The 24,781-nt window shown below is 35.6% G+C and overlaps 2 protein-coding genes across 2 annotated transcripts; both read left to right on the plus strand.

Annotated features, from left to right (window-relative positions):
- The first annotated feature begins 13,955 nt into the window (after nucleotides 1–13,955).
- LOC149264597 (uncharacterized) lies at nucleotides 13,956–14,690 on the plus strand. The gene has a single exon (XM_089399771.1). It carries the CDS (start codon nucleotides 13,956–13,958, stop codon nucleotides 14,688–14,690), a length of 735 nt encoding a protein of 244 aa, XP_089255897.1.
- Nucleotides 14,691–15,171: 481 nt separating this feature from the next.
- Nucleotides 15,172–16,044, plus strand: LOC149264598 (uncharacterized). Its single transcript, XM_089399776.1, has one exon. It carries the CDS (start codon nucleotides 15,172–15,174, stop codon nucleotides 16,042–16,044), a length of 873 nt encoding a protein of 290 aa, XP_089255902.1.
- The last annotated feature ends 8,737 nt before the right edge of the window (nucleotides 16,045–24,781 follow it).

Genomic DNA, 24,781 nt, shown 5'->3' on the forward strand with positions numbered 1-24,781 from the left:
ATACGCAGGTTCATTAAGCCCAAGTTGCGTATACACGCCGGTACGCTATATACTAAGTCGCGGATACGCAGGCTAGCTATATACGAAGTCGCGTATACACGCAGTTTCATGAACAGCAAAGTGCGTACATGTCGAGAAGCTTTCTTTTGGTCCGTGGTAGTTAGTCCTCGATACTTGAGCCTATGTTTTTGGACCAAGGTATCTCGACAGTCGTGTTGATCCCGAGTTTTGAAGTTGATGGTATTGGGTTACTATGGTTTTGGACCGTGGTATTGTGAAGGGCCTAAGGCTATATAAGGAGAAGAAGATCATTAGGCAATTGCATCGAAAAAGTCTTGAATATCTAATGAAGAAAGAGATCTAGTATGCAGGTTCTGGGTTGATGATACATTGCTTCATCTGAGCTAAGGAGAGATCACACCGGTTGATGGAAGACTAGATCTAAGGATAGATCGGGATCAAATTGTTTGAAATGAACTATCTTTATATGGTTGATTATGCATATTTTTAGATTTGCATACTGACGCAATGTTATGTTCTGGGTATGACTGATGTCTGGTACATCTGCGAGTTATGAGAAATTATTTTTAGATCTGTACGCAGGTTGTCTTTGGTAAAAGCGCGTGTATACGCGGGTTGGTTTCATTGAAGTAGCGTATATCTTTTGAAGCTTAATTTTTGGGGTTGCAGTTGGGTCTGACTGTTATTGCAGAGTTCTGTAGTCTGCCTGGGTGTTGACAGGGTTTCAGTGGTTCAGTGATTCAAAGATGGATGATGCTAGTATTGGTTGTTTTGTGCTTCAATGATTTGTGAATGAATCGTGGTCTTCAGATTGTAATGTTGTGCTTCAGGAGTATCCAGTCTGAAAATTGATGAAAAGTGGTACCTAAAGGAAAGAAGATTGTAGGCATGCACCTACGTACTAGTATCTTAGCTAGTACAAGAGCAAAGGGGGGTTGGAGCTCCCTTCCAGGAGAGTTTGGAAAATGAGAGAAGGTTGTAGCCTGCGTACTGGTATAAGGCTGCACCAGTACAAAAGATTGTAAACTGAAGTTTCTTATTAAAGAAAGATAGAGACGACTTGCAGCAGGTGGTTTTCACCCACATTGGGTTTCCACCTTATATCATGGTGTTCATGTGTGTGGCTTTTGTGTGATGATCTGTTCTGTTATACTGCACCTGTTTACTTTTAATATGGTTAATAATGTCCTGATGCATTTACTGAAGATAAACTAACTGAATCATAAGGTTTCTGGTTATACGCTGGTTTCTTTAGACACAGTAGCGTGTACACGCTGGTTCACATAACTGAAGTAGCGTATATGTTTCTGAGTATTGAAAACGTTTTATTGATTTGATAATACTGATTCACCCCCCCCCCTCTCAGTATTATTTCCAACAATTGGTGTCAGAGCAGGTCCTTCAGAGAAGCTTGATTGCTTGAAGGTAGATCGTTCATCATGAGCAACTACGAGAGAGAAGCATCAATCAGGCCACCGGTTTTTGATGGGACAAACTTCAATTATTGGAAGGTAAGAGTTACTGCCTATCTTCAATCTCTTGGTACAGAAGCTTGGGACATCGTAGAGATAGGCTACACTTTTCCTTCAGCTACTCCTACAGATCCAGCCGAGAAAAAGAAATATGAAACAAATGCGAAAGCAGTCAGTACTCTATTAGGATGTATATCCCAATCGGAATTCATGAAGGTAATGCACTATAAATCCACAAAAGAAATATGGGACAAAATTGTCACGAGCTATGAAGGAGATGAACAGGTAAAGCGTGCTAAACTTCAAACCCTCAGGATTAAGTATGAGACTCTCAGAATGTATAATGATGAAAGTGTGGCTAACTATTTCCTTAGGGTAGATGAGATTGTTAATTGCATGAAAAACTTGGGTGAAGAAATAAAAGAGGCTATTGTGGTTGAAAAGGTTCTAAGATCATTGTCCCCCAAATTTGAATCTAAAGTGTCTGCAATAGAAGAAAAGGAAAATCTACGAATTCTTACTATGTCTCAGCTTCACGGAATTCTAACTACTTATGAAATGAGAAAAGGAGGTCCATCAGACAGAAGAGAAGCTGCTTTTAAGGCTTCAGGCAAAGAAGATTATTATGAAGCAAGTCACGTGCCAGAAGATGAAGAAGAAGAATCAAATTTTGTCAGAAATCTTCAAAGGGGTTCTGGAAGGTTCAGAGGTAAGTTACCTTTTAAATGCTTTGCTTGTGGAAGAGTAGGTCATTATGCTGCCAAATGTCCTCACAAAGATAAGAATGAAAAGGGAAAGGAACCTGTTAAATGGAACATGAAACAGAATGAAAAGAAGAAAAGCTATTACACTCATGAAGATAGTGATGGTCTTTCAAATAGTGACGAAGATGAACAGGGTAATAGATATAAACTTTTAATGGCTTTTGAAGATGATGACTACATGGATGCTATAGATGTAGAAGGTTTTTGTGAAGAAATGAATAATCTCAAAGTTTGCTTAGAAGAGAAAAATGCTATTATTGATTCTCTACAATGTCAACTGACGAAAAAGGAAAAACATCTTGAAAAATTGGAATGTGAGATTGTTTGTCTTAGAAAGGAGATTGAGAAAACAAAAGCGATTAATCTTAAATTTTTTAAAGGATATGAAACCTTGGATGAGATTATCAATGTGCAACGCTCTCCTCTGATCAAGACAGGTTTGGGATATAATGGAGAAACATCTCAAGCTTCTACCTCTAAAAGTTATCTTGATGCAGCAAGGAGGAGCGAGCAAAGACCAAATAAAAGTCATCAGGTGAATCAGGGACAGTTTACCTCAAGAACAAATAAAGACTATCAAGAAATTCGGGGACAAGCTGCCCTAAGGACAAACAGAAGCTACAATCAGCCACAGGTAAAATCTTCCCAATTTGCCCCAAGAATGGATGTCAATAGAAGCTACAATCGGTTGGATAATAGATCTGATTATCGCAGAAATTGCTTTAATGGCCAATGTTTTTCTTGCCATAACTTCGGTCACAAAGCAGCTCAATGTGTTTCCTACAAGACAATCATGACTAGAGAAGCTCAAAAGCAAAGAAGTATGACTGGAACCATGAAAAGGACTTATAACAAATTTTCGGTTCTTGAAAATGAAGTTGAATGCTCTATTTGTAATAACTTTGGTCATGAATACTCTGAATGCAGGAGCAGGTTCTGGAAGACAACTCAGAAGGAACAAACCTCAAATGTCAGAACATGGAGAATAAAGGAACCACAACCAGAAAGATGTGGGATAGCCTTTTATGCAGAAGGTCAAGAAAGTCTATGGTACATTGACAGCGGATGTTTGAAGCATATGACAGGGGACAAAGAAAAACTTGAATCATATACCGCATTAGAAAAGGGAAAGAAAGTTTCCTTTGGAAACGATATCTCTGCAGCGATAAAAGGAAAAGGCGTTGCACCGTTGAAAGAGAAGGTCAAAGCTGGAAATGTTTTGTATGTTGATGGATTGAAGCATAATCTTCTAAGTGTCAGTCAGATGTGTGATCAAGGAACAGAGGTAATATTTAGAGAAAATGGATGTTGTGTTCGTGATCTTGATACAGGTGAAACAGTGATCAAAGGAAGGAGGACTCCAAATAGTCTATACATATTTGAAGAAAGACAACAACAATGCTATTTGAGCAAGAATGATGAACACTGGCTATGGCATCGGAGGTTGGGGCATCTAAGCTTTCCACAAATAAGGAAAGCATGCAAATATCAGGCAGTTCGTGACTTTCCAGATATCAAAATTCCAGACAACACCATATGCAAATCATGTCAGTTTGGAAAGCAAACCAGAACTAATTTTCCTGAGAAGGAAGGATCAGCTAGCATGCCTCTTGAGCTAGTACATACAGATACATGTGGTCCATTCAGAAAAATAACACCTCAAGGAGAAGAATATTTGATATTATTCATTGATGATTTCTCCAGGTTTGTCTGGTTAGGACTTATGAAGCACAAAGATGAAGCATTCGAAAAATTCAAATCCTTCAAAGCCTTGGCTGAAAATGAATCAGGACACAAAATTAAGTGCCTCAGATCTGATAGAGGTGGGGAGTTTACCTTGAATGAATTTTTCGATTTCTGTGAATAACATGGGATAAGAAGAGAATTCTCTACAACTAGAACTCCTCAGCAAAATAGAGTTGTGGAAAGAATGAACAGAACAATCCAACAAATGGCTCGTGCTATGCTTGATGAGTCAGGTACTCCCGCAACTTTCTGGGGTGAAGCTGCACATGCTGCGGTTATTATTCTCAACAAAAAAAATGCCCGAGTAAACAGCACTCAAACTCCTCATGAGCTCTGGTGTGGTAAGACTCCTTCGGTGAAGAACTTCAAAATCTTTGGGAGAAAATGTTATATTAAGAATACTGATGAGAAACTTGGCAAACTTGAACCAAGAGCAGATGAAGGCATTCTTCTTGGTTATTCTCCACATAGCAAAGCATACAAGTGCTACAATAAAAGACTTGGCAGAATTGTTGACAGCATTGATGTTGTGGTTGATGAGAAGGGATACATTCATAGGCAAGTTCATCATGAAGACATCGAAGAAGATGAAGGCTATACTCAAAGACAGAATGATGAAGAAGAACCTCAAGAAGAACCAGAGGAGAAGACAAGAATAGAATAGAAGACTCCATCCAGATATGTTTAGAAGAATCATCCAGAATCTCAGATTGTGGGGCAGAAAGAAGCAGGAGTACAAACAAGAAGAACAATTGCAGAAGCTTCAAGCTATTTGGCATTACTCTCTTCCACTAAACCACAAAATGTGAAATAGGCATGCAAAGATGAATGTTGGGTCAAAGAAATGGATGAAGAACTTGAGCAGATCGAAAAGAATAACACTTGGGAATTGGTTCCTAGATCAAAAGATAAGAATTTCATAGGGACAAAATGGGTCTTCAAAAATAAATTGAATGAAAATGGAGAAGTAATTAGAAACAAGGCCAGACTTGTTTGTAAAGGGTATGCACAGCAAGAAGGAATAGATTTTGAAGAGACCTTTGCTCCTGTTGCAAGACTTGAGGCCATCCGAATGTTCCTTGCTCTATCAAGCTTTCAAAACTTCAAGGTATTTCAAATGGACGTGAAATCAGCCTTTCTGAATGGAGACTTAGAAGAAGAAGTATATATTGAGCAGCCAGATGGTTTCATTCTTGGGAATGATCCAAACCTTGTATGCAGATTGAAAAAGGCTCTCTATGGTCTCAAACAAGCTCCAAGGGCTTGGTACTATCATTTGGACAAATATCTTCACCAACAAGGTTTTTCAAAAGGATCAGCAGATAGCAATCTCTATATGAAAGTTGAAAATAACAAATTGCTAATACTTGTTGTGTATGTAGATGATATTATCTTTGGCAGCAATGAAGAGGCTATGAGTCAAAACTTTGCCTTGGTTATGCAGAAAGAATTTGAAATGTCATTACTTGTAGAATTGACATACTTCCTTGGATTGCAAATCCAACAAAATGAAGGAGGTATTTTCTTGTCTCAAACCAAGTACCTCAAGCAGATCTTGAAGAAGTATGGCATGGAAGATTCAAAGCTATTTTGTACCCCCATGGTTACAGGATGCAGCCTCGGTGCAAATGATTAATCAGCAGCAGTTCACCAACCAACTTATAGCTCCATGATTGGGAGTTTGCTTTATTTGACAGGTACCCGACCAGATATTATGCATGCAGTAGGAATTGTTGGAAGATTTCAAGCCAACCCAAAGGAAACTCATCTTCAGGCAGTCAAAAGAATCTTCAAGTATCTTCAAGGGACTCAAAACTATGGCTTATGGTATCCTAGAGATACAGATCTCACTCTTCATGCTTACACAGATGCAGATTGGGCCGGAAGTGTGGATGACAGGAAAAGCACAAGTGGTGGTGCTTTCTTCATGGGTTCCAGATTAGTATCTTGGTTCAGCAAGAAACAAAGTTCGATTGCTTTATCTACAGCTGAAGCAGGATATGTGGCTGCGGCATCTTGTTGCACACAACTTCTTTGGATGATGCAGACCTTGCAGGATTTTCAAATCACTTGCACTCCACCAGTCTCTATCTTATGTGATAATACAAGTTCAATCAACATTTCAAAGAATCCAGTCATGCATTCAAAGACCAAGCACATACCAATCAAGTATCACTTCCTCCAGGAACAAGTGCTTGAACAAAAGGTCAAGTTGGAGTATGTTTCTTCTAAAGAACAAGTTGTTGATATTCTCACAAAACCACTGCCCAGGGAGACTTTTGAATATCTCACACAAAAGATGGGAGTAGTTGATGCCTCATCCTGCTGTTGAAGCTTGTCTGTTCTAAAGAAAAGTAGGTATACGCGAGTCGTGTAAGGGATATCCGCGTACATACGCTGATTTATGCAGGTCAAGTCGCGTATATGGAGTTCTGAATAGCAAGGGTAGATTCTGGTTGGAGAATGTCTGATATGGGTATGACGGAGTCCTTCAGGCACAGTTTCAGGGGGAGCAACAGGCACAGTTTCAGGGGGAGCAGCTTAAAGTCTAATAAAGCATTGTTGGCATTTAGATGCTTTTGGTCCTAGTTCACAACTGTTGTTGGTTTCAGGAGAAGGAGCACAGAGGGAAATCTTGGTTGCTGATCTAAAAGATTATTATCAGATGCTGCTGGTGACTTTCATAAGTCTTGGTCTAGATTTTTTCGTCTCTATGTCATGTATCTCTTTTGTGATATCTCTTCTATGGTGTCAAGGTCATGTAACGGCCTATGTTGGTTTCCCCACTATGCCTAGGATGAATGATGTAATGTAATTGGTTGTTATATGTAAATTTCTCATGTATCCCCTCTTGGTTGGGAGTATGGATGTATGTATTGAGTCTTTTGGTGATAAGAAGGTCCTTTATGATGTATAAGTCTTGGTTCTTTTTGAACAACATCTTTTGCAGATCTTGCCTACAGTCAGGGGGAGCATGTTCAGCACAACAGAGTAGAGATATCAGCATGTTCATAAGGGGAGCACAGCCCTTTGCCCTTGATGACAAAAGGGGATAATGATTCTAAGGATCTTGGGGTTGCCATCAAGTCCAAAGGGGGAGATTGTTGGCATTTTGGCATAGGTGTGGCACTACGGTACAGGTGTTGTCCTTGATGGCAACTCTCTTTGATGACAGATCTCAGTCTAGACTACAAGAATGAAGAGAAATTTCATATACGCGGGTTCATTAAGCCCAAGTTGCGTATACACGCTGGTACGCTATATACTAAGTTGCGGATACGCAGGCTAGCTATATACGAAGTCACGTATACACGCAGTTTCATGAACAGAAAAGTGCGTACATGTCGAGAAGCTTTCTTTTGGTCCGTGGTAGTTAGTCCTCGGTACTTGAGCCTATGTTTTTAGACCAAGGTATCTCGACAGTCGTGTTGATCCCGAGTTTTGAAGTTGATGGTATTGGGTTACTATGGTTTTGGACCGTGGTATTGTGAAGGGCCTAAGGCTATATAAGGAGACGAAGATCATTAGGCAATTGCATCGAAAAAGTCTTGAATATCTAATGGAGAAAGAGATCTAGTATGCAGGTTCTGGGTTGATGATACATTGCTTCATCTGAGCTAAGGAGAGATCACACCGGTTGATGGAATACTAGATCTAAGGATAGATCGGGATAAAATTGTTTGAAATGAACTATCTTTATATGGTTGAATATGCGTATTTTTAGATCTGCATACTGACGCAATGTTATGTTCTGGGTATGACTGATGTCTGGTACAGCTGCAAGTTATGAGAAATTATTTTTAGATCTGTACGCAGGTTGTCTTTGGTAAAAGCACGTGTATATGTGGGTTTGTTTCATTGAAGTAGCGTATATTTTTTGAAGCTTAATTTTTGGGGTTGCAGTTGGGTCTGACTGTTATTGCAGAGTTCTGTAGTCTGCCTGGGTGTTGACAGGGTTTCAGTGGTTCAGTGATTCAAAGATTGATGATGCTAGTATTGGTTGTTTTGTGCTTCAATGATTTGTGAATGAATCGTGGTCTTCAGATTGTAATGTTGTGCTTCAGGAGTATCCAATCTGAAAGTTGATGAAAAGTGGTACCTAAAGGAAAGAAGATTGTAGGCCAGCACCTTCATACTAGTATCTTAGCTAGTACAAGAGCAAAGGGGGGTTGGAGCTCCCTTCCAGGAGAGTTTGGAAAACGAGAGAAGGTTGTAGCCTTCTGCAGGTTGTAGTCTGCGTACTGGTATAAGGCTACACCAGTACAAAAGATTGTAAACTGAAGTTTCTTATTGAAGAAAGATAGAGACGACTTGCAGCAGGTGGTTTTCACCCACATTGGGTTTCCACCTTATATCATGGTGTTCATGTGTGTGGCTTTTGTGTGATGATATGTTCTGTTATACTGCACCTGTTTACTTTTAATATGGTTAATAATGTCCTGATGCATTTACTGAAGATAAACTAACTGAATCATAAGATTTCTGGTTATACGCTGGTTTCTTTAGACACAGTAGCGTGTACATGCTGGTTCACTTAACTGAAGTAGCGTATATGTTTCTGAGTATTGAAAAAGTTTTATTGATCTGATAATACTGATTCACCCCCCCTCTCAGTATTATTTCCAACACAGAGCGCACAATTAAGAGTTTAAAAGGCCCCTCTTGATGCGATGCGATATTGGTTCGGACCCGATAAGGGTAAGAACCAATATTAATAATCTTTTACGTCCGATCGCTTAAAGGAAAAGTTGCGAATCCTCTGTGTAAATAGAGTAGCCACAATATTTTATAAGATAGCTCATGAAGCCTGCATATGCTGAACTAAAAAGGAATCGGCCATAAAATCTTCAATCAAACATCATGCAGGGTACAATAAGGAAATTCAACACTTTTAATACACAGTGAAATAAACTATCTGATATATGCACGCATATTTAACAGAACCATCAATTCCAATACACAGTAAACAGATGCATACACAATTCAATTAACAGAAGGCCATTAGACCGAGAGAAAAGTTTTAAGTAATAATGCTTTGGCACCCGCTCTTCTCTTCTCCGTTGAGAGTATCGCTGCCTCTTTATTTATAATTAAAGGATAGGCCTTCTCGGTCCTTATCCGTTACAAAAGCATGCTTTACAAGAATGATTTAAAGCGTAAAAGCTTTACTACATCCTATCCATCTGTGATAATATTAGCATGTTTTATTTCTAGATTTTATTCTATCTTTAACTAAAAAAACATGGAAATTTCAGGCTAAAGGACCCCACTCCCTTGCCTGTACATTTTTTTTTGGATTTTTGGAATAAGTTGGAATACTTTTTCCTTCTGAGTCACATGCTCCTGCATCAGACTCCTGAGGACAAAATTCTTCATGGGCGCCAGTCCATGAGCTCGTCTACAGATTTTCCCAGTTTCTGTAGAACGTCTTATGTAACCCAAGTAGCTTCAACAGTTGGCTGTCCCTTCCATTTTACCAAATACTGAAAGTATTATCGTCCCCTTGTCTTCTTATGCACTTTCTTGTCCAGAATTCTTTCTGGCTGTAACTTCTTTACTGTGGGTAACTGTTTTACCCAGTTAATCTCTGGTGTCTCCTGATCCTATGTTGTATCATCTGCAGTTTCATTCTCATACTTATATAAGTCTGCAACATTAAAAATTGGTGATATTCCCACATCAGGTGGTAATTCAATCTCATAAGCATTTGCAGAGAATTTCCTCAGTATTCTGCACGGTCCAATTTTCTTGGATTTTAACTTATTATACTCCCCCTTTGGAAATATCTCTTTTCTGAGATGTGCTAAGACCAAGTCTCCAACTTCAAAGTTCACCTCTCTTCTCCTCATATCTACTATGGTTTTGTACTTGATGTTGCTATCCTGCAGCTGTTGTTTCACTTGTTCATGTATTGCCTACATTCTTGAAGCAAAGTCTTCACCCTCTGCACTTCTCATGTCTTCTTTTCCAAAATTCCTTAATTCAAATATTCCTCTAGGATGCATTCCATAAACAATATGGAATGGCCTTTGTCCTGTGCTCCTATTTGGTGAGTCATTATATGCATACTCAACTTGTGGTAACTCTTGATCCCATAGCTTTGGATGCTCTACAGTAAGGCTCCTCAGAAGATTACCTAAACTTCTGTTCACAACTTTAGTCTGTCCATCATTTTGTGGATGATAGGCAGAACTGAAACTTAATTTAGTCCCCAGCTTCTTCCATAGTGTTCTCCAGAAATTTCCAACGAACTTTGAATCCCTGTCTGAGACAATGCTTTTGGGCAACCCATGCAATCTTACAATCTCTTTAAAAAACAAATTAGCAATGTGAGAAGCATCACTAGTTTTATAACATGGAATAAAGTGTGCCATTTTTGAAAATCTATCCACTACAAAAAAAATTGAATGATAACCTCTTTGAGTCTTTGGAAATCCCAGCGCAAAATCCATACTTACCATATCCCAAGGCCTATCTGGAATTGGTAATGTAATATAGAACCCTGTGTTCTGACTCCTTCCTTTTGCATATTGGTAGACTTTACAATTTCTTACGTACTTCTCCACTTCATATTTAATTTTCACCCAGAAATAAAATTTGTTGAGCTGTTCAAAAGTCTTCTCTGCACCAAAATGTCCTACAAGTCCTCCACTATGTTTCTCTTTGATTAAATTTTCTCTCATTGAATAGTTTGGTATGCACAGCTGATTTTTCTTAAATAATAGTCCATCTTGTAGGAAATAATCCAAATTTCTCCTATCTGTCAAAACAGGATTTTTACAAGCCTCAAATGCCTCTTTAAAATCTGAATCGGTCTCATATAATTCCTTAAGAAAATCAAAACCCAACACTTGGATTTGACTTTCTTACAGCAATACATTTCTTTTGATTAAGGCATCTGCAACTTTGTTTGACTGCTCAGTAATATGCTTCAACACAAAATGGAAACCTTGAAGATATTCTACCCATTTAGCATGTCTCTGGCTGAGCTTTGGCTGCTGCATTATGAACTGCAATGCATGGTTATCTACATAAAGAATAAATTCTTTTGACACTAAATAATGCCTCCATTTCTTTAATGCCTGCACAACTGCGTAGAACTCCTTATCATAAGAAGAATACTTCTTTTTTTCGTCATTTAGCTTTTCACTGAAATAAGCTATTGGTCTATGTTCTTGGCTTAAAACTCCTCCAATTGCTTCTGCACTGGCATCACACTTTACTTGAAAAGTTTTGTTAAAATCAGGAAGGACCAAAACAGGCTTTTCAGTTATTTTCTTCTTTAACCGCTGAAAGCTTTTCTCTGCTTTAGTAGTCCATTTAAATGGTTGTTTATCCTTCTTTATGGTCTCAATAATAGGTGCATTAATTTTGCTAAAATTCTTAATGAATTTTCTGTAAAAACTAGCAAGACCATGAAAACTCCTTACCTCAAAAACACTTTTGGGTGAAGACCACTCCATAATTGCTTTGATCTTCTCTGGATCCATCTTCAACCCTTCAGCAGAAATAACAAATCCCAAGTACACCAGCTCCTCTTTCATGAATAAACACTTCTTCAAATTCAGCAATAGTTTTTCTTGTTGTAACTTCTGTAAGACATAATTTAAATGCCTCAAGTGCTCCTCCTTGGACCTGCTATAGACTAATATATCGTCCAAATATACTATTACAAATTTGCCAATGAACTCTTTAAGAACTTAATTCATGAGCCTCATGAATGTACTTGGTGAATGTAAGTGGTTTTCCACTCATCCCCCTCTCTTATCCTTATCTGATGATATCCACTTTTAAGATATAGTTTTGAAAAATACTTTGCTCCACTCAAGAAATCCATTAAATCTTCAATTCTAGGTAATGGAAATCTATACCTGATTGTGATTATATTGATGGCCCTCGAATCTGTACACATTCTCCAGCCTCCATCCTTCTTTGGGCTCAGCACTGTTGGCACTGCGCAAGGACTCAAGCCTTCTCTGATCAGCCCCTTATCAAGCAATTCTTGCACCTATTTCTTAACTTCTCCATTTTCTGCAGGAGTCATTCTATATGCTGCTTTGTTAGGTAGGCTTGCTCCAGGAATCAAATCTATATGATGACTGATTCTTCGAATGGGTGGTAATTATTAGGCAAATCATCAACAATAATATCACAAAATAGTTCTACAAAATAGTGAAACAAAGAACATAAAACAAACAAACAATATAGTAATAGCATGAATTTAAATTATTAATATAGTAATAACGTGAATTAAATAATTATAATGATTAGTATAATAGTGTTACAAAATAGGAAAACATAAAATATAAAACATAAAACAAACAAACAATATAGTAATAACATGAATTAAATAATGATTATGATTAATATAGTAGTGTTCCAAAATAGTAAAACATAAAACATAAAACAAACAAACAATATACTAATAACAAGAATTAAATAATGATAATGATTAGTATAGTGTTACAAAATAGTGTTACAATATAGTAAAACATAAAACATAAAACAAACAAACAATATCGTAACACCATGAATTAGATAATGTTAATGTTTAGTATAATAGTTTTACAAAACGGGAAAACATAAAACAAACAAAAAATACATTAATAACATGAATTAAATAATGATAATGATTAGTATCATAGTGTTACAAAATAGTCTTACAATATATTAAAATGTAAAACATAAAACAAACAAACAATATAGTAATAGCATGAATTTAAATCATTAATATATTAATAACATGAATTAAATAGTGATAATTATTAGTATAATAGTGTTACAATATAGTGTTACAAATTAGTAAAACATAAAACATAGAACAAACAAATAATATAGTAGTAACATGAATTGAAATTATTAATATAGTAATAACATGAATTAAATAATGATAATGATTAGTATAATAGTGTTACAAAATAGTAAAACATAAAACATAAAACAAAATGAATTAAAATTATTAATATAGTAATAACATGAATTAATCTTTCCATGCTTCCAAGGGATGAAGGATAACAGTGATCAGCTTCCCACCAGCACTCTGCGCATTGAATCCTCAACAACCACATTCAACATAGTGTACACCCGAAGGACGAAAAGGACGACCTCGAGCAGATTAAAGCGTTAATTAGTTATGGAACCCCTTCAACATTATACTCCATCTGGACTGAATCTGGCGATGGAGCGCAGGGGTTTTGACTGCGAGGGCTATGGCTAGCTAGGGTTTGATACTTTTTGCAGTTTTTCAGAGCCTGCGAGTTATACTTGACCTGCTTCCACCGGACGCACTTGGGCCCTTTCTTTTGGCGGTCGATCTTGTCTTGTTGCTACAGACCCCTGACACCTGCTCTATGATCTTCTGTCACTCTGAACCCGCTGTCCTCATGGAAGATTACGAAGCTGTCGATTACACTGCTGATCCTCTGGAAGGCGTATCTATCTGGCGCACCCCATCTGTATCACGAGGTATGTATAGCCAGCTCCATTATCCGGCTTCTTATTATTTTGGGGATCTGTCGCTCTCTTGTCCGGCGACTCTTCCGATCCATACACCTTCCTGGCATGACCTCTCTTCTCCGCCGACCCTCAGATCTACGGTGGATTGCGCTCCCCCTTCCCCCCCCCCCCTCCTTCCTTCTCTGCGACAGTTCTGGGGCTCTCTCATTCTGTACCACCTCCCATCAACACTTTCTCCGTTTCTCCGTCTTCAGATCCCCTCCATGGCAGTCACCCTTGTTATCCTTCTCCCCCAGAACCGATATGCACCTCTGGCGGTTTCGCTATCCCCTCATCCTCCTCTGTCCCTCCTCCTGTTTCTAAAGCCTCCCTGCCACCGTATCGAGCTCGGCGTTCATCCCTAGATCCAGTCCCTAAAAGGAAAACCAGATGTTTTAAGTCCAAAGCCGAAGATGTCTTTCTCAAACTTGAGGAGGATGTGCAGTGGGGTGAGATAATGAATCAATCTGACAAAGTCTTGGTGGGCCGAATCAGGGGTCGGAAATACTCGGCTTCTCGATTGAAGGCCTGGATCTCTGATATTTGGGGACACCATCTGAGGGATCCCCCCTTAGTACATATTTTAGTAAGAGGATGGTTTGCAATAAAATTTGTGCAAGCCGACCACACTGATTGGGTCTTATCCGCTCATTGGCATTTTCAACATGTGCCAGTTCTCCTTAAACGATGGACTCCCATGTTTGACCCCGAATCCGAGCTGATCGACATTGGGCCTATATGGATTCGGCTCCCAGGACTCCCTATACAGTATTGGTCTGAAGACATCTTCAGAAGAATTGGGAATGCTTTGGGCACTTTCTTGGATTATGATCGATCCTTCCTCCATTCAAGTGTGATGACTTATGCTCATCTTCTCATCAACCTGGACACCAGGGGTGGCCTTCAAGAACACATTACTATTCACTGGCGGGACTTGGTGCGTAAACAGATTATCGATTACGAAGGGATCCCGTATAGATGTCGCAGATGTCACCAAGTTGGACATCTATACTGGGATTATCCTCTCCTTCTCAAGGGTAAGCAGAGATCACAGGAAGAGGCTACTGAACTCCCCCCTCACTGCCCTGAACAGCAAGAGTCGCAGGAGCCTTCATCGGAGCATAACCAGGCCACTGATGTTACACATGACCCTCCGGCTGCACTATTGATCCCACTCCTTGTACAATGTTAGACCAAGCGCACAATGTCCCTTATCAGAAGGGCGATAGCTCATCGGTCCCTCATACCTCCTCCCCTCCGGTACATCCAACATCTCCTTCTGTTGTTACTACTCCTCATCTGAACCCTTTCCCTTCCGGACCTGATCCTCTCTCGGGGGCTCCCCCTCCCTCCCTCATTTGCTCCATTCCGCCACCTGCTCCTGCCATACCCCCGTGTTCGCCCTCCTTGATCACTTCATCCATATCCGCCTCCCTTGCTCCATCCCCCCTTGTTTCCCCTCGATATGCCCTCAGATCCAGATCTAAAGACAGAGGTGGCGATGCTATTAGCCTTGACATTATATCAGCTCCTATTCCTCATAAGCTATCTCGTGGTCGACCATCTCGTATTACAAAAGCAAGACACACTGCTGACGCTGAAGTTGCCATTGGGCGACAACAAACCATCCCATGGGCCCTTAGAGCAAAGCATGGCCCTGGCCCTCTTCCCTCATGAAGGTACTCTCATTCAACTGCAGGGGGTTTGCTAGTTCCCCCAAAAAATTAGCACTCAGGAGATTGCTCTCCATATCACAACCTGACATCATTCTACTTCAAGAGACCCTCTGTCCTGCAGACACCCTTCTCCAGTCCTTCAAATCTTGTATGCCTTACTGGACATTTCATGCTATTGACGCATCAGGGAGATCGGGCAGATTAGCTATTGGGATCCTCAACAAAGCTGTCAAGATCTATAACATTTGGGGCGGCAGGGGCTTCATAGGACTGGACGTCTATGTTCTCTCCATGGAAATGACCCTTCGCATCGTCAACGTCTATGGTCCATGTACTAGCAGGGCTCCCTTATGGAGTGCGCTACTTGAATCTGACCTATTGAAGGAGGAAAATATTATGCTCGGTGGCGACTTAAACTTCACATTGGGTCAGTGTGAGTCATGGGGTCACTCTGCCCTGAGAGACCCTTTCTCGGACACCATATCCAATCTGTTGGAGGAGCATCATTGGGTAGACATACCCTCTGCCAGACTACAACACACCTGGATGAACAACAGAAGTGGAAATCAGAGTTTGGCTAGAAGATTAGACAGGTTTCTGCTTAAAGAATCCCTCTGCAATCATCTCCCTCGCACAAGGAAGTGGGTCGGCTCCGGCGGCATCTCCGATCATCGCCCTATCTTCTTGGAGACAGCCGACTTCTACGACAAGATTAAGAGCCCTTTTAAATTCAATTCCACATGGTTAAAGGATCCCTCCTATATTCACCTGGTCACCGAATATTGGCAGAACAATCCAATTCGAGAACATGAGGATCTATCGGCTGGATTCGTGAGGAAACTAGCTGATCTAAAGCGCTTATCCAAATAGTGGGCACACCAGAAGCGAGTCTGAGACAATCATACATTAAAAGAGGCGGAGGAAGCCATTGCAGCATATGAGACCTCTTCTGACGGCATCTTCTCTACTGCAGGAAGCAAAGAACAGTTCAACTCCCTCATTGTCGAGCGCACACAGATTCTGAAAAACAGAGAGGAAAGTTGGCGGCTACGCAGCAGGGCCATATGGCTTAATGAGGGAGAAGCTAACACCACTTTCTATCACAAGTTCGCCAACGGTTGAAAAGCTATCAATTCTATTTGGGAGCTAAGGGATGAACAAAATCGATCAATCACATCACAGAGGAAGCTGGCCAGTTTAGCGATCGACCACTTCAAAGGCATTTATAAAGCCCCCAGAGAGGCAAACATCCTGGAGATTATGAGAGTGGCAGAGCATTTTCCCAGTTACGTCCTACAAGATGAAACAGAGGATCTCACAAAGGCAGTCACCATGGAGGAGCTAGAATCCACCATTAAGTGGTTCAAGAAGGACAGAAGCCCTGGTCCGGATGGTTGGACCATCGAATTCTATATCGCTTTCCCTGATATACTGGGCAATGATCTCCTCAATATTATTGAGCAAAGCAGAAGATTTGGCAGAATATCATCCGCTATTAAATCCACCTTCATCGCTCTCATTCTGAAAGCCAATCTCCCGTCATCCTACAATAACTTCCGCCCCATATCCCTCTGCAACTGCCTATACAAAATCATCGCTAAAATCATCGGCAATCGTCTTAAGCCCATTTTATCCCACCACATATCCCCTGAACAATTCGCTTTCCTCCATCATAGGCAGATTCATGAGGCCATCGCCACCGCACAAGAGCTCCTTCATACTCTCCATACTAAAAAACAAAAGGGCCTGATTTTAAAGGTTGACCTGTCAAAAGCATTCGATAGAGCCAACTGGCTCTACATCAGGCTTCTCCTGACTCATCTAGGCTTTCCCTACAGCTACACTAAATGGATAATGAGTTGCATCTCTGATGTGCCCTACAACATACTTCTTAATGGTGAAGCCACATCCTTCTTTACCTCTGAACGAGGGCTCAGGAAAGGATGCCCATTATCTCCACTACTATTCCTCCTTATCATGGAAGGATTGAGTCGGCTTATCATATCTACCCGAGACAGGAATCAACTCAATGGCATCAACATCTCTGACAACTTTCATCTCTCGCACCTCTTGTTTGTTGATGACATACTCATCTTTCTTAATGGTTGCACAGGTGACACCACTACTCTCCAGAACATTTTTGCTCTCTTTCAACAGGCCACAGGTATGCAGATCAATGAGAACAAATCTACAATCACGGTTGCAGGCTGCACTCAACATGAATGTACCTTTGCTCTACAGCGCTTTCCCTTCATCTCTTTATCATTATTTGACGGCATCAAATACCTGGGGTACAGATTAAAACCACTTGGCTATCGGATTGCAGATTGGTCTTGGTTAATAGCAAAGGTGGAGAAAAGACTGCAGGTTTGGTATCATCGATATCTTTCCAGAGCCGGTAGATTAACTCTTATAAAAGCAGTCATTGAGGCCACTCCAGTATACTTGATGACCTTGGCATGGATACCTCGGGGCATCCTAAACAGATTACAAGCCATATGTGTCAAATTTTTATGGAATGGGCATCACACAGGAAAGCATTTTGCCTGGGTGAATTGGGCTACCATAGAAAAACCCAAGCGATGGGGCGGATGGGGCATCCAAAACCTCGACTACTTTGCTAAGGCGCTGGCTGCCAAACTTGGGTGGTGCCTGTTGACCACGGATAGCCTATGGACTCGAGTTGCACAGGGTAAATACATCAAACCAATGCACCTTATGGACTGGTTACGCCTACAACACAACCCGGGCTGAAACTTTTCAAATATCTGGAAAGCTGTCCTCTAATCATTGCCGCTATTGAGGGAAGGAATCACCTGGTGCATCAAAGAGGGAAACCGTGTTAGGATTGGAGTGGATCCGTGGGTCGGGTGCGGTAATTCGCACAGGTTACCAGAGGATTTAATAGCGCATCTCCATGCCAAAGGCATCTCACATATCAAGCAAATCGAAGACAGGGCGAACACCACATTTCTGCAACAAGCGTGGGCATCCCCCCGTACCTTAGAGTTACCTGAACAATGGCATCAAGTTTGGCGGGTTTATACTGATGCTCTATCGCAGGCCCACATACGACTCACCGAAGTTCCCGACGACATAATCTGGGCAATCGCACCCCATGGAAACTATTCACCCAGGTTGGGATATTTAACTCTTATGGAGCCATATAAGCCCACGATTATTCTCCCTGTGTGGAAAGAGCTCTGGAAACTGGACGCTACCCCCCGAACCCGACTCCTTATGTGGAACATCTTAGCTGATAAAATTCCAACTGGTACTAACCTCATGAAACGTGCATTCCATGGCCCGTTCAGATGTCATTTGTGCTGTTCAAGTGAGGAAAGCACAGCGCATTTGTTCCTCTCTTGTCAGGTCACTTTAGCATTTTGGCACAGCATCGTTTCACATTATCCATCCCTTAAGGTCTGGCAGGGACAGAACCTCATGGAAACATGGAGCGAATGGTGCCGATCCCTCACAGGCAAATCCGTCAACATGCCCTTACTTGTTTGCTGGGCAATATGGATTGCCTGAAACCAGGTCATTTTTCAGAACAAGGAGCCACATTGGCCTGTCATACTGAGACACACCATTGCTGATTTTGAATTACTTCCTACAGCTGTACCAAAAAATACCACGCGCACCTTCAGACATATCAACCTGGATAAATCGATGCCTTGGGCTTTTTTTGACGGCTCTTCCCAAGAAATTGGTTGCGGTGGAGGAGCGCTCCTATATCTCAGCGATACCCATTTCTATAAAATTCAGATTAATATGGGTCGTGGTACCAACAACTTTGCTGAATTATGTACAACAAAGCATATCATCCACTTTGCCATACAGAAACATTGCAGCCATCTTCAGTTATTCGAAGATTCACAAATTGTATGCAATTGGTTAAACGATACAGCACACTTCCATTCTTACTCTCTAAGCCACATTATACAAGAGACAAAAAGGTTGATTGCATCACTTCAATCCTTCAACTGCAGCCACATATACAGGGAACAAAACACTGTGGCGGACCAACTATCCAAAGCAGCAACACAAATTCAAAGGGAAGGCTGGCTTATCCAAGAGGAGATTGATGGATCATCCCGTCAATACTACCACAGACCATTCCACGATATTCCTTAGGATTGGGCTTGGTCCCACATATATCCAATGTTTTTTTGTAGTTTTCTTGACCAACTATTTTATTTTATGTAGCTGAACGAGCAACTGATGGGCTCTCTGCGCAGAGCCGGAATGTGAAAGTTTATAACAGGCATACTACAGCATTAGCTGTTAGGACTCCCTATCAGAAGACATGATAATGAGACTCCTACAGGATGGTTATCATCCCACAATCATGAATGCAACTGCATCTGTAAAATGTAATTTCTCCATTAATAGAAGTAAAGATATTTTCCTTATGGGAAAAAAAAACATGAATTAAAATTAATAGTATAGTAATAAAATGAATTAAATAATCTTAATGATTAGTACAATAGTGTTACAAAATAGTAAAACATAAAACAAATAAACAATATAGTAACAACATGAATTAAAATTATTAATATAGTAATAACATGAATTGAATAATGATAATGATTCGTATAATAGTGTTACAAAATAGTAAGACATAAAACATAAAAGAAATAAACAATATAGTAATAACATAAATTAAAATTATTAATATAATAATAACTTGAGTTGAATAATGATAATGATTAGTATAAAAGTGTTGCAAAATAGTGTTACAATATAGTAAAACATAAAACAAACAAACAATATAGTAATAGCATGAATTAAAATTATTAATATAGTAATAACATGAAATCAATAATGATAATGATTAGTATAATATTGTTACAAAAAAGTAAAACATAAAATCTAAAACAAATGAACAATATAGTAATAACATGAATTAAATAATTATATTAATTAGTATAATAATGTTACAAAATAGTGTTACATTATAGTAAAACATAAAACATAAAAGAAACAAACAATATTGTAATAACATGAATTAAAATTATTAATATAGTAATAACTTGTATTAAATAATGATAATGATTAGTATAATAGTGTTACAAAATAGTGATTCAAAATATAAAATTATAAAACATAAAACAAACAAACAATATGCTATTAACAAGAATTAAATAATGATAATGATTAGTATATTAGTGTTACAAAATAGTAAAACAAAAAACAAAAAAAATGAACAATATAGTAATAACATGAATTAAATAATGATAATGATTAGTCTAATGGTGTTACAAAATATTGATTCAAAATAGTAAAACATAAAACTTAAAACAAACAAACAATATAGTAATAACATGAATTAGAATTATTAATATAGTAATAACATGAAATAAATAATGATAACGATTAGTATAATAGTGTTACAAAATAGTAAAACATAAAATGTAAACGAACGAACAATATAGTAATAACATGAATTAAATAATTATATTGATTAGTATAATAGTGTCACAAAATAAGGCTACAATATAGTAAAACATAAAACATGAAAAAATATATATATATAGTAATAACATGAATTAAGTAATAATAAGATTAGTACAATAGTGTTACAAAATAGTGTTATAAAAAAAGTAAAAAATAAAACAAAAAACAAACAAGCAATATAGTAATAACATGAATTGAATAATGATAATGATTAGTATAATAGTGTTACAGAATAGTATTAGAAAAAGAATAAAACAAACAAAGAATATTGTAATAACATGTATTAAAATTATTAATATAGTAATAACATGAATTAAATAATGATAATGATTAGTATAATAGTGCTGCAAAATATTGTTACAAAATAGTAAAACATAAAATTTAAAACAAATGAACAATATAGTAATAACATGAATTAAATAATGATAATGATTAGTATAATAGTGTTACAATATTGTAAAACATAAAAATAAAAAATAAACAATATAGTAATAAAGTGAATTAAAATTATTAATATATTAATAACATGTATTAAATAATGATAATGATTAGTATAATAGTCTTACAATATTGTAAAACATAAAAATAAAAAAAACAAACAATATAGTAATAGAGTGAATTAAAATTATTAATATATTAATAACATGTATTAAATAATGATAATGATTTGTGTAATAGTGTTACAAAATAGTGTTACAATATAGTAAAACATAAAACATAAAACATAAAACAAACAATCAATATAGTAATAACGTGAGTTAAATAATGTTAATGTTTAGTATAATAGTTTTACAAAATAGTTTTACAAAACAATAAAACATAAAACAAACAAAAAATACATTAATAATATGAAATAAATAATGATAATGATTAGTATAATAGTCTTATAAAATAGTGTTATAATATAGTAAAACGTAAAACATAAAACAAACAAACAATATAGTAATAACGTGAATTGAAATTAGTAATATAGTAGTAACATGAATTAAAATTAATAATATAGTAATAAAATGAATTAAGTAATCATAATGATTAGTACAATAGTGTTACAAAATAGTAAAACATAAAACAAATAAACAATATAGTAATAACATGAATTAAATAATTATATTGATTAGTATAATAGTGTCACAAAATAAGGCTACAATATAGTAAAACATAAAACATGAAAAAATATATATATATAGTAATAACATGAATTAAGTAATAATAAGATTAGTACAATAGTGTTACAAAATAGTGTTATAAAAAAAGTAAAAAATAAAACAAAAAACAAACAAGCAATATAGTAATAACATGAATTGAATAATGATAATGATTAGTATAATAGTGTTACAGAATAGTATTAGAAAAAGAATAAAACAAACAAAGAATATTGTAATAACATGTATTAAAATTATTAATATAGTAATAACATGAATTAAATAATGATAATGATTAGTATAATAGTGCTGCAAAATATTGTTACAAAATAGTAAAACATAAAATTTAAAACAAATGAACAATATAGTAATAACATGAATTAAATAATGATAATGATTAGTATAATAGTGTTACAATATTGTAAAACATAAAAATAAAAAATAAACAATATAGTAATAAAGTGAATTAAAATTATTAATATATTAATAACATGTATTAAATAATGATAATGATTAGTATAATAGTCTTACAATATTGTAAAACATAAAAATAAAAAAAACAAACAATATAGTAATAGAGTCAATTAAAATTATTAATATATTAATAACATGTATTAAATAAAGATAATGATTTGTGTAATAGTGTTACAATATAGTAAAACATAAAACATAAAACATAAAACAAACAATCAATATAGTAATAACGTGAGTTAAATAATGTTAATGTTTAGTATAATAGTTTTACAAAATAGTTTTACAAAACAATAAAACATAAAACAAACAAAAAATACATTAATAATATGAAATAAATAATGATAACGATTAGTATAATAGTCTTATAAAATAGTGTTATAATATAGTAAAACGTAAAACATAAAACAAACAAACAATATAGTAATAACGTGAATTGAAATTAGTAATATAGTAGTAACATGAATTAAAATTAATAATATAGTAATAAAATGAATTAAGTAATCATAATGATTAGTACAATAGTGTTACAAAATAGTAAAACATAAAACAAATAAACAATATAGTAATAACATGAATTAAAATTAGTAATATAGTAATAACATGAATTTAATAATTATAATGATTCGTATAAGTGTTACAAAATAGTAAAACTTAAAACATAAAAGAAACAAACAATATAGTAATAACATGAATTAAAATTATTAATATAATAATAACATGAATTAAATAATGATAATGATTAGTATAATAGTGTTACAAAATAGTAAAACACAAAACATAAAACCATCAAACAATATAGTAATAACATGAATTAAATAATGATAACGATTAGCATAATAGTGTTACAAAATAGGGTTAAAAGAACATAAAACAAACAAACAATATAGTAATAACATGAACCAGATAATGATAATGGTTAGCATAATAGTGTTACAAAATAGTAAAACATAAAACATAAAACATAAAATACAGACAATATAGTAATTACATGAATTAGATAATTATAATGATTAGTATAATAGTGTTAAAAGAATAGTGTTCCAATATAGTGAAACATAAAACATAAAACAAACAAACAATATAGTAATAACATTAATTAAATAATCATAATTATTATTATAATAGTGTTACAACATAGTATTAAAAAATAGTAAAACATAAAACTTAAAACAAACAAACAATATAGTAATAACATCAAGTAAAATTATTAATATAGTAATAACATGAATTAAATAATGATAAGGATTAGTATATTAGTGTTACAAAATAGTAAAACATAAAACCTAAAACAAACGAACAATATAGTAATAACATGAATTAAATAATGATAATGATTAGATTAATAGTGTTACAAAATAGCGTACCAATATTGTAGAACATAAAACATTTAAAAAAAACAATATACTGATATAATGAATTAAAATTATTAATATATTAATAACATGAATTAAATAATGATAATGATTAGTATAATAGTGTTACAAAATAGTGTTACAATATAGTAAAACATAAAACATAAAACAAACAAACAATATAGTAATACCATGAGTTAAATAATGTTAATGTTTAGTATAATAGTTTTACAAAACAGTAAAACATAAAACAAAACAAAAAACGTTAATAACATGAATTAAATAATGATAATGATTAGTATAATAGTATTACAAAATAGTCTTACAATATAGTAAAATGTAAAATATAAAACAAACAAACCATATAGTAATAACATGAATTAAATAATTATAATGATTAGTATAATACTGTTACAAAATAGTAAAACATAACACATAAAACAAACAAACAATATAGTAATAACATGAATTAAATAATTATATTAATTAGTATAATAATATTACAAAATAGTGTTACATTATAGTAATAACATGAATTAAACAATGATAATGATTAGTATAGTAGTATCACAAAATACTAAAACATAAAACAAACGTACAATATAGTAATAACATGAATTAAATAATGATATTGGTTAGTATAATAGTGTTACGATATAGTAAAACAAAAAACATAAAACAAACAATCAGTATAGTGATAACATGAATTAAAATTATTAATATAGTAATAACCTGAACTAAAGAATGACAATCTTTAGTATAATAGTCTTACAAAATAGTATAAAATAAAACATAAAACAAACAAACAATATAGTAATAAGATGAATTGAATAATGATAATGATTAGTATAATAGTGTTACAAAATAGTAAAGAATAAAACATAAAACAAACGAACAATATACTAATGACATGAATTAAAATTATTAATATAGTAATCACATGAACTAAATAGTTATATTTATTAGATTAAAAGTGTTACAAAATAGTCTTATAATATATTAAAACATAAAACATGAAATAAACAAAAAATATAGTAATAACATGAATTAATTAATTATAATGATTAGTATAATAGTGTTACAAAATAGTGTTACAATATAGTAAAACATAAATCAAACAAATAATATAGTAATAACATGAAATAAATAATGATAATGATTAGTATAATAGTGTTACAA

The sequence above is a fragment of the Pinus tabuliformis genome, chromosome 6, assembly GCF_031772625.1.
Source record: "Pinus tabuliformis cultivar Carrire ecotype Pingquan chromosome 6, CPIR1, whole genome shotgun sequence".
Lineage (NCBI taxonomy): Eukaryota > Viridiplantae > Streptophyta > Pinopsida > Pinales > Pinaceae > Pinus > Pinus tabuliformis.